The 18,485-nt window shown below is 44.2% G+C and overlaps 1 protein-coding gene across 3 annotated transcripts in view; it reads right to left on the bottom strand.

Moving 5' to 3' along the window:
• Nucleotides 1-18,485, bottom strand: part of ITPR2 (inositol 1,4,5-trisphosphate receptor type 2) — a 265,480-nt gene that overhangs the window by 98,875 nt on the left and 148,120 nt on the right. For all 3 annotated transcript variants that reach the window (XM_075855774.1, XM_075855775.1, XM_075855776.1), the window contains 2 exons: nucleotides 14,574-14,699; nucleotides 13,457-13,585 (listed from right to left, as the gene is read on the bottom strand). In XM_075855774.1, the coding sequence (XP_075711889.1) occupies nucleotides 13,457-13,585; nucleotides 14,574-14,699 (255 nt within the window). The remainder of the gene's footprint in view (nucleotides 1-13,456; nucleotides 13,586-14,573; nucleotides 14,700-18,485) is intronic.

Raw genomic sequence — 18,485 nt, 5'->3', positions numbered from 1 at the left:
GTATCTCATCGCACCGGGAGTATCTCATCGCATCGCACCGGGAGTATCTCATCGCACCGCACCGGGAGTATCTCATCGCACCGCGAGTATCTCATCGGAGCGCACCGGGAGTATCTCATCGGAGCGCACCGGGAGTATCTCATCGGAGCGCACCGGGAGTATCTCATCGCAGCGCACCGGGAGTATCTCATCGCACCGCACCGGGAGTATCTCATCGCACCGCACCGGGAGTATCTCATCGCACCACACCGGGAGTATCTCATCGCACCCCACCGGGAGTATCTCATCGCACCCCACCGGGAGTATCTCATCGCACCGGGAGTATCTCATCGCACCGCACCGGGAGTATCTCATCACACCGCACCGGGAGTATCTCATCGCACCGCACCGGGAGTATCTCATCGCACCGCACCGGGAGTATCTCATCGCACCGCACCGGGAGTATCTCATCGCACCGGGAGTATCTCATCACACCGCACCGGGAGTATCTCATCACACCGCACCGGGAGTATCTCATCACACCGCACCGGGAGTATCTCATCACACCGCACCGGGAGTATCTCATCACACCGCACCGGGAGTATACAGAACCCCCCCCCCATACACAGAGGCGGACAATGTTATATTCCAGGGCAGCCTATCATGTGTGATACTGTCTGCTGAGCTGTGTATCTAATCCTATCATGTGTAATACTGTCTGCTGAGCTGTGTATCTAATCCTATCATGTGTGATACTGTCTGCTGAGCCATGTATCTAATCCTATCATGTGTGATACTGTCTGCTGAGCCATTTATCTAATCCTATCATGTGTGATACTGTCTGCTGAGCTGTGTATCTAATCCTATCATGTGTGATACTGACTGCTGAGCTGTGTATCTAATCCTATCATGTGTGATACTGTCTGCTGAGCTGTGTATCTAATCCTATCATGTGTGATACTGACTGCTGAACTGTGTATCTAATCCTATCATGTGTGATACTGTCTACTGAGCTGTGTATCTAATCCTATCATGTGTGACACTGTCTGCTGAGCCGTGTATCTAATCCTATCATGTGTGATACTGTTGTCTGAGCTGTGTATCTAATCCCATCATGTGTGACACTGTCTGCTGAGCCGTGTATCTAATCCTATCATGTGTGATACAGTTGTCTGAGCTGTGTATCTAATCCTATCATGTGTGATACTGTCTGCTGAGCTGTGTATCTAATCCTATCATGTGTGATAGTGTCTGCTGAGCTGTGTATCTAATCCTATCATGTGTGGTACTGTCTGCAGAGCCGTGTATCTAATCCTATCATGTGTGATACTGTCTGCTGAGCTGTGTATCTAATCCTATCATGTGTGATACTGTCTGCTGAGCGGTGTATCTAATCCTATCATGTGTGATGCTGTCTGCTGAGCTGTGTATCTAATCCTATCATGTGTGATACTGTCTGCTGAGCGGTGTATCTAATCCTATCATGTGTGATACAGTCTGCTGAGCTGTGTATCTAATCCTATCATGTGTGATAGTGTCTGCTGAGCTGTGTATCTAATCCTATCATGTGTGGTACTGTCTGCTGAGCCACTGTATCTAATCCTATCATGTGTGATACTGTCTGCTGAGCTGTGTATCTAATCCTATCATGTGTGATACTGTCTGCTGAGCTGTGTATCTAATCCTATCATGTGTGATACTGTCTGCTGAGCGGTGTATCTAATCCTATCATGTGTGATACAGTCTGCTGAGCTGTGTATCTAATCCTATCATGTATGATAGTGTCTGCTGAGCTGTGTATCTAATCCTATCATGTGTGGTACTGTCTGCTGAGCCACTGTATCTAATCCTATCATGTGTGATACTGTCTGCTGAGCGGTGTATCTAATCCTATCATGTGTGATACTGTCTGCTGAGCTGTGTATCTAATCCTATCATGTGTGATACTGTCTGCTGAGTCCTGTATCTAATCCTATCATGTGTGATACTGTCTGCTTAGCCACTGTATCTAATCCTATCATGTGTGATACTGTCTGCTGAGCTGTGTATCTAATCCTATCATGTGTGATACTGTCTGCTGAGCTGTGTATCTAATCCTATCATGTGTGATACTGTCTGCTGAGCGGTGTATCTAATCCTATCATGTGTGATACTGTCTGCTGAGCGGTGTATCTAATCCTATCATGTGTGATACAGTCTGCTGAGCTGTGTATCTAATCCTATCATGTATGATAGTGTCTGCTGAGCTGTGTATCTAATCCTATCATGTGTGGTACTGTCTGCTGAGCCACTGTATCTAATCCTATCATGTGTGATACTGTCTGCTGAGCTGTGTATCTAATCCTATCATGTGTGATACTGTCTGCTGAGCTGCTGTATCTAATCCCATCATGTGTGATACTGTCTGCTGAGTCCTGTATCTAATCCTATCATGTGTGATACTGTCTGCTGAATCCTGTATTTAATCTTATCATGTGTGATACTGTCTGCTGAGCTGTGTATCTAATCCTATCATGTGTGATACTGTCTGCTGAGCTGTGTATCTAATCCTCTCATGTGTGATACTGTCTGCTGAGCCGTGTATCTAACTCTATCATGTGTGATACTGTATGCTGAGCCATGTATCTAATCCTATCATGTGTGATACTGTCTGCTGAGTCCTGTATCTAATCTTATCATGTGTGATACTGTCTGCTGAGCTGTGTATCTAATCCTCTCATGTGTGATACTGTCTGCTGAGCCATGTATCCAATCCTATCATGTGTGATACTGTCTGCTGAGCTGTGTATCTAATCCTATCATGTGTGATACTGTCTGCTGAGCTGTGTATCTAATCCTATCATGTGTGATACTGTCTGCTGAGCTGTGTATCTAATCCTATCATGTGTGATACTGTATGCTGAGCCATGTATCCAATCCTATCATGTGTGATACGGTCTGCTGAGCGGTGTATCTAATCCTATTATGTGTGATACTGTCTGCTGAGCTGTGTATCTAATCCTATTATGTGTGATACGGTCTGCTGAGCCGTGTATCTAATCCTATCATGTGTGATACTGTCTGCTGAGCCGTGTATCTAATCCTATCATGTGTGATACTGTCTGCTGAGCCGTGTATCTAATCCTATCATGTGTGATACTGTCTGCTGAGCCGTGTATCTAATCCTATCATGTGTGATACTGTCTGCTGAGCTGGTGTATCTAAACTACAGGCAGGGTATCTAAGCCTTCTGTGGTCTGTGGATAGCACTAGGACATGGTGCAGATTCTCGCCCTCCTGATGACTTGCGGGTGATCAGGGAGATGACGGCCCCTGAGTGAGATCAGTATTGGGGGAGCACGTTCCCGCTCTTGATTGATGCCTCCAGCTGTTCATTAATCCACTGATCGCCGTGACCCTGAATTTATTTAAATATTGGCCGGATATAATAAATCAGCCATCGGAATGAGGAGCCATGGACAATTACTGCTCCTAACAATCACCGCGGGCCGCGCCGACTTAACTCACAACCTAAATGAGCAATCATCGCTAAACACGAGGCTGGCGGCCGGGGAGACAAAAGTAAAGTGAGAACGCGAGGAGGCGCCAAAGTCCGATAATAGCGGATCAATAACTGAGAAAAACGGCCAGAAGACGCCTGGTGACAGGTTAACCCCTTCAGGAGCAGGTGGACTACATTTTAGCAACGTCCAGTATTCTCACATCCACCCCCAGTCTCATAAGAGGCTTTAGCTGATCTTCTGTCCCTACTCCATACTTTACACTGCAGCTCTGCTCCATTAGAACAGAACTATGATCAGTGACTCCAGCTTATTTGCAGTGTCTATTTGAATTTAAAATGGCCTGAACCTCCTTCCCTTCTCTCCTCCTTTCAGAGCTTCAAGCTGCTGCTGTCTGTCCCCCATGCTTTACAGTGCGGCAGCATTGTCAGATTGGTAAATGTAAGCTCTAAAGGAAGTCAGTGAACTCAACTTTTATAAGGTGGGGACTGGAATATTAAACCTAAAATCTGCCTCTCCAGCTTTAGTGCAATTGAACGCAATCTATTGGTCCCTGTTATCAGCCATTTCAGTTTGGCGAGAGACAGAAAGTGCAGAAACCTCCCTGCCCCCGATGATCCCTACTTTGTGTCACCAGTCCAGAGACATTACATCATATGTGTGACTGATATCAGCCGCTCCTCTTATAACACTCCAGCACTATTATATCCTCCAGAGACATTACATCATATGTGTGACTGATATCAGCCGCTCCTCTTATAACACTCCAGCACTATTATATCCTCCAGAGACATTACATCATATATGTGACTGATATCAGCCGCTCCTCTTATAACACTCCAGCACTATTATATCCTCCAGAGACATTACATCATATGTGACTGATATCAGCCGCTCCTCTTATAACACTCCAGCACTATTATATCCTCCAGAGACATTACATCATATGTGACTGATATCAGCCGCTCCTCTTATATCACTCCAGTACTATTATATCCTCCAGAGACATTACATCATATGTGACTGATATCAGCCGCTCCTCTTATATCACTCCAGTACTATTATATCCTCCAGAGACATTACATCATATGTGACTGATATCAGCCGCTCCTCTTATAACACTCCAGTACTATTATATCCTCCAGAGACATTACATCATATGTGACTGATATCAGCCGCTCCTCTTATATCACTCCAGTACTATTATATCCTCCAGACATTACATCATATGTGTGACTGATATCAGCCGCTCCTCTTATAACACTCCAGCACTATTATATCCTCCAGAGACATTACATCATATGTGACTGATATCAGCCGCTCCTCTTATATCACTCCAGTACTATTATATCCTCCAGACATTACATCATATGTGTGACTGATATCAGCCGCTCCTCTTATAACACTCCAGCACTATTATATCCTCCAGAGACATTACATCATATGTGACTGATATCAGCCGCTGCTCTTATATCACTCCAGCACTATTATATCCTCCAGAGACATTACATCATATGTGACTGATATCAGCCACTCCTCTTATATCACTCCAGCACTATTATATCCTCCAGAGACATTACATCATATGTGTGACTGATATCAGCTGCTCCTCTTATATCACTCCAGCACTATTATATCCTCCAGAGACATTACATCATGTGTGACTGATATCAGCCGCTCCTCTTATATCACTCCAGCACTATTATATCCTCCAGAGACATTACATCATATGTGTGACTGATATCAGCCGCTCCTCTTATAACACTCCAGTACTATTATATCCTCCAGAGACATTACATCATATGTGTGACTGATATCAGCCGCTCCTCTTATATCACTCCAGTACTATTATATCCTACAGAGACATTACATCATATGTGACTGATATCAGCCGCTCCTCTTATATCACTCCTGTACTATTATATCCTCCAGAGACATTACATCATATGTGACTGATATCAGCCGCTCCTCTTATATCACTCCTGTACTATTATATCCTCCAGAGACATTACATCATATGTGTGACTGATATCAGCCGCTCCTCTTATATCACTCCAGCACTATTATATCCTCCAGAGACATTACATCATATGCACTGGCGTAGCTATAGGGGTCGCAGCGGTCGCAATTGCGACCGGGCCCCGAAGCCAGGGGGGCCCACGGCCCCCCGCACCACATCAATAAAAAGTTACTATAGTAACTCGGGCCGCGGGCGAAGAGGAAGGTAAGGTAGCCCTGACTGGCGGGGTCCGACTCCCGGGACCCGTCAATCAGCTGTTTTGAAGGGGCCGCAGCACTCGTACGAGAGCTGCTCCCCTTCATTCCTGTCACTTCATTCCGGTCACACTGTGAATCGGTATCGGCGATTCACAGTGTGAGCAAGTAGTGAAATGAAGGGGAAGCAGCTCTCGTACGAGTGCTGCGGCCCCTTCAAAACAGCTGATTTGCGGGTCCCGGGAGACACATCAGCTATTGATGGCCTATCCTGAGGATAGGCCATCAATGTTTAGGGACTGGAAAACCCCTAAGCCTACGATGTAGCAGGCTTAGGGGGCCCATGAGACAGGATCACAGATTGTGTGATCCTGTCTGCTGGGCCCTGTATCTAAGCCAATCACATGGTAGGCTTAGATACATGGCCCATGCGTGATCCTGTCTGCTGGGCCCTGTATCTAAGCCTACCACACTGTAGGTTTAGATACAGGGCCCCAACACACAGTAATCTTATACTGTATAAGATTACTGTCTGCTGGACCCTGTATCTAAGCCTACCTTGTGGTAGGCTTAGATACAGGGTCCCACAGACAGTATCACACATGGGCCCTGTATCTAAGCCTTAGGGTATGTGCACACACACTAATTACGTCCGTAATTGACGGACGTATTTCAGCCGCAAGTCCCGGACCGAACACAGTGCAGGGAGCCGGGCTCCTAGCATTATAGTTATGTACGATGCTAGGAGTCCCTGCCTCGCTGCAGGACAACTGTCCTGTACTGTAATCATGTTTTCAGTACGGGACAGTTGTCCGGCAGCGAGGCAGGGACTCCTAGCATCGTACATAAGTATGATGCTAGGAGCCCGGCTCCCTGCACTGTGTTCGGTCCGGGACTTGCGGCTGAAATACGTCCGTCAATTACGGACGTAATTAGTGTGTGTGCACATACCCTAACACGTGTTACTAATCATTTTTTGTGTGTTTTCTTACAGGTTCGGTCGTTGGACTACGGCGGATTCCAGGACTACTTCGATGACAGCTTTTTTTTTTATTAATAAAATGGTTAATGAGGGCTGTGTGGGTTTTTTTTTTATTTCAATAAAATATTTTTTCTATGTCTTTGTGTTTTTTTTTTAAACTATATTATTACCGCCTTAGTAATGGCCGCCGGCTGATTGACAGCATCCATTGCTAAGGCGAGGCATAGTGTTAGCCGATGCAGAGGCTACACTAACCCCCTTTATTACCCCAGTACCCACCGCCACCAGGGGTACTGGGAAGAGCCAGGTACGATCCAGTACCTGACCATCTGTAGTGATGGTCGGCCACTGGGGTGGCCGCATGCTGGTATTATCAGGAGGGGAAAGGCCAAAAACAGTGGCCCTTCCCATCCTGGTAATGCTGCCTGCTGCTGCTTTAGGGTATGTTCACACGGCCTATTTACGGACGTAATTGGGGCGTTTTTGCCCCGAATTACGCCCGAAAATAGCGCCTCAATAGCGCTGACAAACATCTGCCCATTGAAAGCAATGGGCTGACGTTTGTCTGTTCACACAAGGCGTATATTTACGCGCCGCTGTCAAATGACGGCGCGTAAATAGACGCCCGCGTAGAAGAAGTGACCTGTCACTTCTTTGGCCGTAATTGGAGCCGCTATTCATTGACTCCAATGAATAGCAGCGCTAATTACGGCCGTAATTGACGCGGCGTTCAAGCGCCTGCACATGCCGGTACGGCTGAAATTACGGGGATGTTTTCAGGCTGAAACATCCCCGTAATTTCAGCCGTTACGGACCCCCGCCGTGTGAACATACCCTAATTGTATCTGGCTGGTTATGAAAATGGGGGGGACCCCACGTCATTTAAAAAAAAAATAATAATTGGAAAGAACGATGTCGGGTCCCCCCCAATTTTCATAACCAGCCAGATACAACACAGCAGCAGCAGGCAGGGTGGGAAGGTCCACTGTTTTTGGCCTTCCCCAGCCTAATACTACCAGCCTGCGGCCACCCCGGTGCCTGCCCGGCACTACAGATGGTCGGGTACTGGTTTGTACCCGGCTCTTCCCAGTACCCCTGGTGGCGGTGGGTACCGGGGTAATAATGGGGGTTAGTGTAGCCTCTGCACCGGCTAACATTAAGCCCCGCCTTAGTAATGGAGGTTGTCAATCAGCCAGCGGCCATTACTAAGGCGGTGATAATAAAGTTTAAAAAGATACAAGCACATAGAAAAAATATTTTATTGAAATAAAAAAACAACCCTCATTAACCATTTTATTGAGAATAAAAAAAACGCCGTCATTGAAGTCCTCGTATCCGAAGTCCAACAACCGAACCTGTAAAAAACCACAAACACACAAAAATAATCAGTAACACATAAAGAAGCAAAATTATTATTCTTACCTTTCCTGGGTCCAGCGCTGGAGACGCAATGTCAGCGAGCTGGGCCCTGTATCTAATCCTATCATGTGTGATACAGTCTGCTGAGCTGTGTATCTAATCCTATCATGCGTGATACTGTCTGCTGGGCCCTGTATCTAATCGTATCATGTATGATACTGTCTGCTGGGCCCTATATCTAATCCGATCATGTGTGATACAGTCTGCTGAGCTGTGTATCTAATCCAATCATGTATGATACTGTCTGCTGGGCCACTGTATCTAATCCTATCATGTGTGGTACTCTCTGCTAAGCCACTGTATCTAATCCTATCGTGTGGTACTGTCTGCTGAACCACTGTATCTTATCCTATCATGTGTGATACTGTCTGCTGAGCCACTGTATCTAATCCTATCATGTGTGATACTGTCTGCTCAGCCACTATATCTAATCCTATCGATAGTTTATAGGGTCGTAGTGCTATAGATATGCTATGCTGTCTCATATACACACTTTTTTTTGGGGCGGACACATATGTATTGGGGCTATTTCCCGGACATTTGAAGCCCTGAGGGAATGTTCACACGGCAGCGTCTGTTATGGCTGAAATTACTGTGCTGTTTTCAGGAGAAAACAGCACCGTAATTTCAGCCGTAATGGCATGTGGAGGCGTCTTTTGCTGCGTCCATTACGGAAGTAACTGAAGCTGGTTTTCCATGGAGTCCATGGAAAACGGCTCCAATTACGTCTGAAGAAGTGACAGGCACTTTTTTACGCGCCGCCTTTCGACAGCGGCGCGTAAAAAAAAAATGACCATCGGCACAGAACATCGTAAGACCCATTCAAATGAATGGGCAGATGTTTTCCGACGCTTTTGAGCCGCATTTTCGGACGTAATTCAATGCTAACACGCCCGAATTACGTCCGTAAATAGTGTGTGTGAACCCAGCCTTAGTGACGCCCCCGGCTGCTAGTGCTGCATTGTTGGGTCACTTAGGAGACCCAGCGATGCAGCTGAAAGCGGACCGTCGGCCATGAGAAGTTTGCGGGGGGGGGGGGCCCAGTAAGAATTTTTGCATCGGGGCCCATGAGCCTCTAGCTACGCCCCTGATCATATGTGACTGATATCAGCCGCTCCTCTTATAACACTCCAGTACTATTATATCCTCCAGAGACATTACATCATATGTGTGACTGATATCAGCCGCTCCTCTTATACCACTCCAGTACTATTATATCCTCCAGAGACATTACATCATATGTGTGACTGATATCAGCCGCTCCTCTTATATCACTCCAGTACTATTATATCCTCCAGACATTACATCATATGTGACTGATATCAGCCGCTCCTCTTATAACACTCCAGCACTATTATACCCTCCAGAGACATTACATCATATGTGACTGATATCAGCCGCTCCTCTTATATCACTCCAGTACCATTATATCCTCCAGAGACATTACATCATATGTGACTGATATCAGCCGCTCCTCTTATATCACTCCAGTACTATTATATCCTCCAGAGACATTACATCATATGTGTGACTGATATCAGCCGCTCCTCTTATACCACTCCAGTACTATTATATCCTCCAGAGACATTACATCATATGTGTGACTGATATCAGCCGCTCCTCTTATAACACTCCAGTACTATTATATCCTCCAGAGACATTACATCATATGTGTGACTGATATCAGCCGCTCCTCTTATAACACTCCAGTACTATTATATCCTCCAGAGACATTACATCATATGTGTGACTGATATCAGCCGCTCCTCTTATACCACTCCAGTACTATTATATCCTCCAGAGACATTACATCATATGTGTGACTGATATCAGCCGCTCCTCTTATAACACTCCAGTACTATTATATCCTCCAGAGACATTACATCATATGTGTGACTGATATCAGCAGCTCCTCTTATATCACTCCAGTACTATTATATCCTCCAGAGACATTACATCATATGTGTGACTGATATCAGCCGCTCCTCTTATAACACTCCAGTACTATTATATCCTCCAGAGACATTACATCATATGTATGACTGATATCAGCCGCTCCTCTTATATCACTCCAGTACTATTATATCCTCCAGACATTACATCATATGTGACTGATATCAGCTGCTCCTCTTATATCACTCCAGTACTATTATATCCTCCAGAGACATTACATCATATATGTGACTGATATCAGCCGCTCCTCTTATATCACTCCAGCACTATTATATCCTCCAGAGACATTACATCATATGTGTGACTGACATCAGCGGCTCCTCTTATAACACTCCAGCACTATTATATCCTCCAGAGACATTACATCATATGTGACTGATATCAGCCGCTCCTCTTATAACACTCCAGCACTATTATATCCTCCAGAGACATTACATCATATGTGACTGATATCAGCCGCTCCTCTTATATCACTCCAGTACTATTATATCCTCCAGAGACATTACATCACATGTGTGACTGATATCAGCCGCTCCTCTTATATCACTCCAGTACTATTATATCCTCCAGAGACATTACATCATATGTGTGACTGATATCAGCCGCTCCTCTTATATCACTCCAGCACTATTATATCCTCCAGAGACATTACATCATATGTGACTGACATCAGCCGCTCCTCTTATATCACTCCAGTACTATTATATCCTCCAGAGACATTACATCATATGTGACTGATATCAGCCACTCCTCTTATATCACTCCAGCACTATTATATCCTCCAGAGACATTACATCATATGTGACTGACATCAGCCGCTCCTCTTATATCACTCCAGTACTATTATATCCTCCAGAGACATTACATCATATGTGACTGATATCAGCCACTCCTCTTATATCACTCCAGCACTATTATATCCTCCAGAGACATTACATCATATGTGTGACTGATATCAGCCGCTCCTCTTATATCACTCCAGCACTATTATATCCTCCAGAGACATTACATCATATGTGTGACTGATATCAGCCGCTCCTCTTATATCACTCCAGTACTATTATATCCTCCAGAGACATTACATCATATGTGTGACTGATATCAGCCGCTCCCCTTATATCACTCCAGTACTATTATATCCTCCAGAGACATTACATCATATGTGACTGATATCAGCTGCTCCTCTTATATCACTCCAGTACTATTATATCCTCCAGAGACATTACATCATATGTGACTGATATCAGCGGCTCCTCTTATATCACTCCAGTACTATTATATCCTCCAGAGACATTACATCATATGTGTGACTGATATCAGCCGCTCCTCTTATATCACTCCAGCACTATTATATCCTCCAGAGACATTACATCATATGTGTGACTGATATCAGCCGCTCCTCTTATATCACTCCAGTACTATTATATCCTCCAGAGACATTACATCATATGTGACTGATATCAGCCGCTCCTCTTATATCACTCCAGCACTATTATATCCTCCAGAGACATTACATCATATGTGACTGATATCAGCCGCTCCTCTTATAACACTCCAGTACTATTATATCCTCCAGAGACATTACATCATATGTGACTGATATCAGCCGCTCCTCTTATAACACTCCAGTACTATTATATCCTCCAGAGACATTACATCATATATGTGTGACTGATATCAGCCGCTCCTCTTATAACACTCCAGCACTATTATATCCTCCAGAGACATTACATCATATGTGACTGATATCAGCCGCTCCTCTTATAACACTCCAGTATTATTATATCCTCCAGAGACATTACATCATATGTGACTGATATCAGCAGCTCCTCTTATAACGCTCCAGTACTATTATATCCTCCAGAGTCATTACATCATATATGTGACTGATATCAGCTGCTCATCTTATATCACTCCGGCACTATTATATCCTCCAGAGACATTACATCATATATGTGACTGATATCAGCTGCTCCTCTTATATCACTCCAGTACTATTATATCCTCCAGAGACATTACATCATATGTGTGACTGATATCAGCCGCTCCTCTTATATCACTCCAGTACTATTATATCCTCCAGAGACATTACATCATATGTGTGACTGATATCAGCAGCTCCTCTTATAACACTCCAGCACTATTATATCCTCCAGAGACATTACATCATATGTGACTGATATCAGCCGCTCCTCTTATATCACTCCAGCACTATTATATCCTCCAGAGACATTACATCATATATGTGACTGATATCAGCCGCTCCTCTTATATCACTCCAGTACTATTATATCCTCCAGAGACATTACATCATGTGTGACTGATATCAGCCGCTCCTCTTATATCACTCCAGTACTATTATATCCCCCAGACATTACATCATATGTGTGACTGATATCAGCCGCTCCTCTTATATCACTCCAGCACTATTATATCCTCCAGAGACATTACATCATATGTGACTGATATCAGCCGCTCCTCTTATATCCTCCAGCACTATTATATCCTCCAGAGACATTACATCATATGTGACTGATATCAGCCGCTCCTCTTATATCACTCCAGTACTATTATATCCTCCAGAGACATTACATCATATGTGTGACTGATATCAGCCGCTCCTCTTATATCACTCCAGTACTATTATATCCTCCAGAGACATTACATCATATGTGTGGCTGATATCAGCCGCTCCTCTTATATCACTCCAGTACTATTATATCCTCCAGAGACATTACATCATATGTGTGACTGATATCAGCCGCTCCTCTTATATCACTCCAGTACTATTATATCCTCCAGAGACATTACATCATATGTGTGACTGATATCAGCCGCTCCTCTTATAACACTCCAGTACTATTATATCCTCCAGAGACATTACATCATATGTGTGACTGATATCAGCCGCTCCTCTTATATCACTCCAGTACTATTATATCCTCCAGAGACATTACATCATATGTGTGGCTGATATCAGCCGCTCCTCTTATATCACTCCAGTACTATTATATCCTCCAGAGACATTACATCATATGTGTGACTGATATCAGCCGCTCCTCTTATATCACTCCAGTACTATTATATCCTCCAGAGACATTACATCATATGTGTGACTGATATCAGCCGCTCCTCTTATAACACTCCAGTACTATTATATCCTCCAGAGACATTACATCATATATGTGACTGATATCAGCCGCTCCTCTTATATCACTCCAGTGCTATTATATCCTCCAGAGACATTACATCATATGTGTGACTGATATCAGCCGCTCCTCTTATATCCTCCAGCACTATTATATCCTCCAGAGACATTACATCATATGTGTGACTGATATCAGCCGCTCCTCTTATAACACTATTATAAGCTTTCTGTATTATTTGTCGTGCTCCTTTATCTTCTCACCTGCAGACTTGTGCTGTTATCAGAGAACGGGGAGTTGAAGAAGCCGCTGACAATGTTCATCACGGCTTCGGTCACATACTTCTCTAGGGCCGTGTCGGCGTGTTTGCGGTCGGTGGTCGTATTACAGACCTATCAAGAAAAAGAACGAAGTGTCGATCTCTGAAATGCAAATGTCAGGAAAACCAATCATGTCCAACTGAAAAATAAAGGGGAGCACCGCCAATTCTATCTGTCAGGACATCACTACAAGAGAAAATGAAATACAGTTATGTCATACCTTATACTCCACTCACATCCAAAGCTGCGCTTACTATTCAGCTTCTTCCTGTTAGCTATAATCTTACTTGACCTCTCATCTACCAGCGGTCTCCTGCTTCTTCAGTGTCTCCACAAACATTGTTCTGTGGTGCTGAGATTTAGTGGATTGTTCCCTGCAACGCTGTCCTAGAGACAGGCAGTTGAATGCAGCTTTGGGTGTGACTATAGTATGTTGTGCAAAATCGTAAGCTAAATATCCTGGGTCCTAATGCAAAATCTGTACCAGGGCCCCTCACCTACCATGTGCTATTTATAATACTAGACTCTAAACATGTGACAGAGGGGCCTTTGGGGCCCCTATGGCAATAGGGCCCGTGTTCGACTGCTACCTCTGCACCCCCTATAGCTGCACCCTATTGCCGTGATAAAACTCAAGATCAGTAAAACAGCAATTATAACTGTAACCAGTCCAGACGATCCTCTGTGATAAACAGGCTGAGACATTTTACCTGCACTGATACATAGTAACAAACTATCAGCACAGGACTGTATAGACAAGATACAATCATAGAAAACATGCATTCAGTATGTTAGCAAGATATAAGGAATATAGGATTTGTTTCGAGTCGGTAGCCATTGGGACACATAGGCCCGCAATGGAGCTGTATACACAAAACGGTGCTTCAGATTTAATTTCACATTCAATGGAACAAAAAAAAAAAACAGAACAGAGAAATGAGGAGACAAGTCTGCGGGTCTATACTGAGAAGACTGCGCCCCCTGTACCCGCAGGTGGGGGTGTTCCCTTCCTATGTTCTGCTGATGGTAACATTGGAGATTTCTGTGGGTAGAAACTCACCCGCGCCATGTCCACCAGGAAGTTCTCAAACAACTTCCAGATGTGGTTACTGGTATAAATCTCCTTCATTTCCACCTCCGTGTCCACGAAGCAATGATTGACGAAGTTCACGTAAGCGACCTTAACCTGCGGGGGGAAGAAGACGCGGAAAATCATCAGCAAATGTCCGGGAGACTCATAACCATCTATCTATCTATCTATCTATCTATCTAATATCTATCTATCTATCTATCTAATATCTATCTATCTATCTATCTATCTATCTATCTATCTATCTATCTATCTATCTATCTATCTATCTATCTCATATCTATCTATCTATCTCATATCTATCTCATATCTATCTATCTATCTATCTATCTATCTATCTATCTATCTATCTATCTCATATCTATCTATCTATCTATCTCATATCTATCTATCTATCTCATATCTATCTATCTATCTATCTATCTCATATCTATCTATCTATCTATCTATCTATCTCATATCTATCTATCTATCTCATATCTATCTATCTCATATCTATCTATCTCATATCTATCTATCTATCTCATATCTATCTATCTATCTATCTATCTATCTATCTCATATCTATCTCATATCTATCTATCTCATATCTATCTATCTCATATCTATCTATCTATCTCATATCTATCTATCTCATATCTATCTATCTCATATCTATCTTATCTATCTATCTATCAATCTATCTATCTCTCATATCTATCTCTCATATCTATCTATCTATCTCATATCTATCTATCTATCTCATATCAATTCAATTCAATTCAATTTCAATTCAAAGAAGCTTTATTGGCAGGACCAAATACATATTAGCATTGCCAAAGCAAGTAAGAAGTAAGGGAATGAGGGATAGGGACTGAGGGATTGGGGGATAGGGACATATCTAGGGTCGGGGTTATACAAGTCCATGGCATATCATGTCTCTCTCAGTTTATGGCATGCAGTGACATATTGTGCCGCTGTGCCCACTGTGGTTTCCTCTTCACCCAGCAGGATGTAGAGTTTCTCTTGCTCTTCCATGGAGCTGAAGTCCGGTAAGAGATCAGAGAGTCTCCTGAAGTGAGTGTCCCTCACTGCTGAGTATTTGGAGCAGTGTAGCAGGAAGTGGGTCTCATCCTCCACGGCCTCCTGGTCGCACTGTTGGCACAGTCGGCTCTCCCTGGGCTTGTAGGTCTGTCTGTGGCGCCCGGATTCGATGAGCAGGTTGTGGGCGCTCAGTCTGTAGCGGCTCAGGATCTGTCTGTCTCTGGGGTTTGGCAGTTTCTCCAGATATGGCGCCAGTTTATATTCCCGCTGTAGACTCCGGTATATTGTCAGTTTCTGGGATGTCTTTATGTCGTTTCTCCAGTCACTGATATATTCCTCTTGGTTCTCGTTTATTGTCTTCTTGATTTCGGCTTTTGTGAGGCCACGCTGGGTGACATTTTCTTCAGGCCGGGTCAGGGTGAGATGTTCTGCGGGGCCTGGTTTACCTGGGACCCCTTGGTGTAGCAGGGCTTTATGGTGATAGGAACTTTGCCTGCTGCTGTGTAGATGGGCCCAGAATGATAGCGCCCTCTTCTGGATTGTGAGGTGTAGTGGGAATCTGCCCAGTTCTGCCCGACAGGCACTATTTGAGGTGCTCCGATGGACTTGGAGAAGGTGTTTGCAGAATTCTAGGTGGAAGATTTCTGTTGGGCTGGAATCCCACCTTGACCAGTCTGGGTATGTGTCCGGACCCCAGACTTCACTGGCATACAGGAGGATTGGGGAGATGATGGAGTCAAAGATTTTCAGCCAGACCGTCACTGGTGGTTTGAGATGATAGAGTTTTCGTCTGATGGCATAGAAGGTTTTGCACGCCTTGTCTTTCAGAATCTCTATGGCTTGTTTAAAGCTTCCTGATTGGTTGATTTCTAGGCCCAGGTAAGTGTACCTGTCGGTCGCTGTGATTGTGGCGTTATTTAGTGTGAAGGTCGGGTGCCTGGGGGATTTTGAGTTTCTCTTCTGGAACACCATGATGTTGGTTTTCTTGGCATTGATGGGTAGTGCCCACGTGGAGCTGAATTTTTCTAGGATTTGCAGGTTGTCTTGGAGACCTTTCTCGGTTGGTGATAGTAACAGAAGGTCATCTGCATACAACAGGAATTTCACCTGGGTGTCATGGAGGGCGAGACCTGGTGCTGAGGAGGATTCCAGAGCTGTGGCCAGTTCATTGATGTAGATGTTGAAGAGCGTTGGACTGAGGCTGCAGCCTTGTCTGACTCCTCGGCTCTGCTGGAAATCAGCCGTTCTTCTCCCGTTCACCTTCACGCTGCATCTGTTCTCTGTGTAGGAGCTTCTGATGACGTCATAGGTTTTACCTCCTATTCCGCTCTCCAGCAGTTTCAGGAATAGGCCCGGGTGCCACACTGAGTCAAAGGCCTTCTTAAAGTCCACAAAACAGGCGTAAATCTTCCCATGCTTTGTATTGTGGACGTGGCTCTTGATGAGGCTGCGCAGGGTGTAGATGTGGTCAGTGGTGCGGTGGTTTGGCATGAACCCAGCTTGGCTTTGGTGGAGGACATTGTGCTGGGAGAGGAAGCTGAGGATTCTCTTATTCAGGATGCTGCTGAACAGTTTCCCCAGGTTGCTGCTGACACATATCCCTCGGTAGTTGGCCGGGTCGTACCTGTCCCCACTCTTGTGGATTGGTGTTATAAGGCCTTGGTTCCAGATTTGCGGGAAGTAGCCGGCACTCAGCACTATATTAAATAGTTTGACTATTGCGGCCTGTATTTCTGGCGGGCTGTGTTTTATCATTTCTGGTGAGATTCTGTCTAGGCCGCTGGATTTTTTACACCTTATGTCTGAGGTTCTCTCTGTTACTTCTTGCAGTGTTATTGGTGTATCCAGGGGGTTTTGAGAATCTTTAAGTGTTTCCTCCATCGCCTTCAATTTTGATATTATTTGTTTTTGTTCTTGGCTTTGTTCTTCTTTCGGGATATCTTTGTAGAGGTCCCTGAAATATTGGAGCCAGATGTTGCCATTTTGAATATGAAGGTTGTTTTTCTTGCAATTTTTGCCCATGTGTTTCCATAATTCCCAGAACGAGTTGTCATGGAGGGCATCTTGGAGTTGGGTAAGTTTGGTGGAGATGTGCCTTTGTTTTTTCTTTCGGAGGATGGTCTTGTATTGCCTCTGTATGTTGCTGTAGGCCTCCTTCAGACCGGTGTTGTTTGGGTCTCGGTGCTTCTTATTTGAGGCATTTCTTAGGGTCTTCCGTACTTCTTTGCACTCACGGTCAAACCAACCGTTAGGATGTATTTCTTGTGGCCTCTTGTAGTCACATCTTTTCAGGTCAGACTTCTCTGCCATGGTATAGAATATATTATTGAGGTCATTTACGGCCTGATTGACCCCTCCTGGGCTTGTCTCATACACCTTGTTGTAGAGGTTGTGAAGCATCTCCTGCACTTCTGGTCTGTTCATTGTCTCTTTATATTTTATAGTTGACGTTTTGGACCATTTATAAGATGGGGGCAGGTTGAAGAGGCCGGTTTGATGTGGTTTTTGTGCAGATGGTTTGGTTGTGGATTTGATGTATAGAAGTAATTGGTTGTGATCTGACAGGTGCGTTTGTGGAGTGACTATGAGTGCGCCAATGTTTGCGGGGTCCATGTCCGTGATGGCATCTATCTATCTATCTATCTATCTATCTATCTCATATCTATCTATCTATCTCATATCTATCTATCTATCTCATATCTATCTATCTATCTATCTATCTATCTATCTATCTATCTATCTATCTATCTATCTATCTATCTCATATCTATCTATCTATCTCATATCTATCTATCTATCTCATATCTATCTATCTATCTATCTATCTATCTATCTATCTATCTATCTATCTCATATCTA

Source organism: Rhinoderma darwinii, chromosome 3 (genome assembly GCF_050947455.1).
Source record: "Rhinoderma darwinii isolate aRhiDar2 chromosome 3, aRhiDar2.hap1, whole genome shotgun sequence".
NCBI lineage: Eukaryota > Metazoa > Chordata > Amphibia > Anura > Rhinodermatidae > Rhinoderma > Rhinoderma darwinii.
Note: the sequence above shows the minus strand (reverse complement) of the source record. Positions and strands in the feature narration are given on the sequence as shown.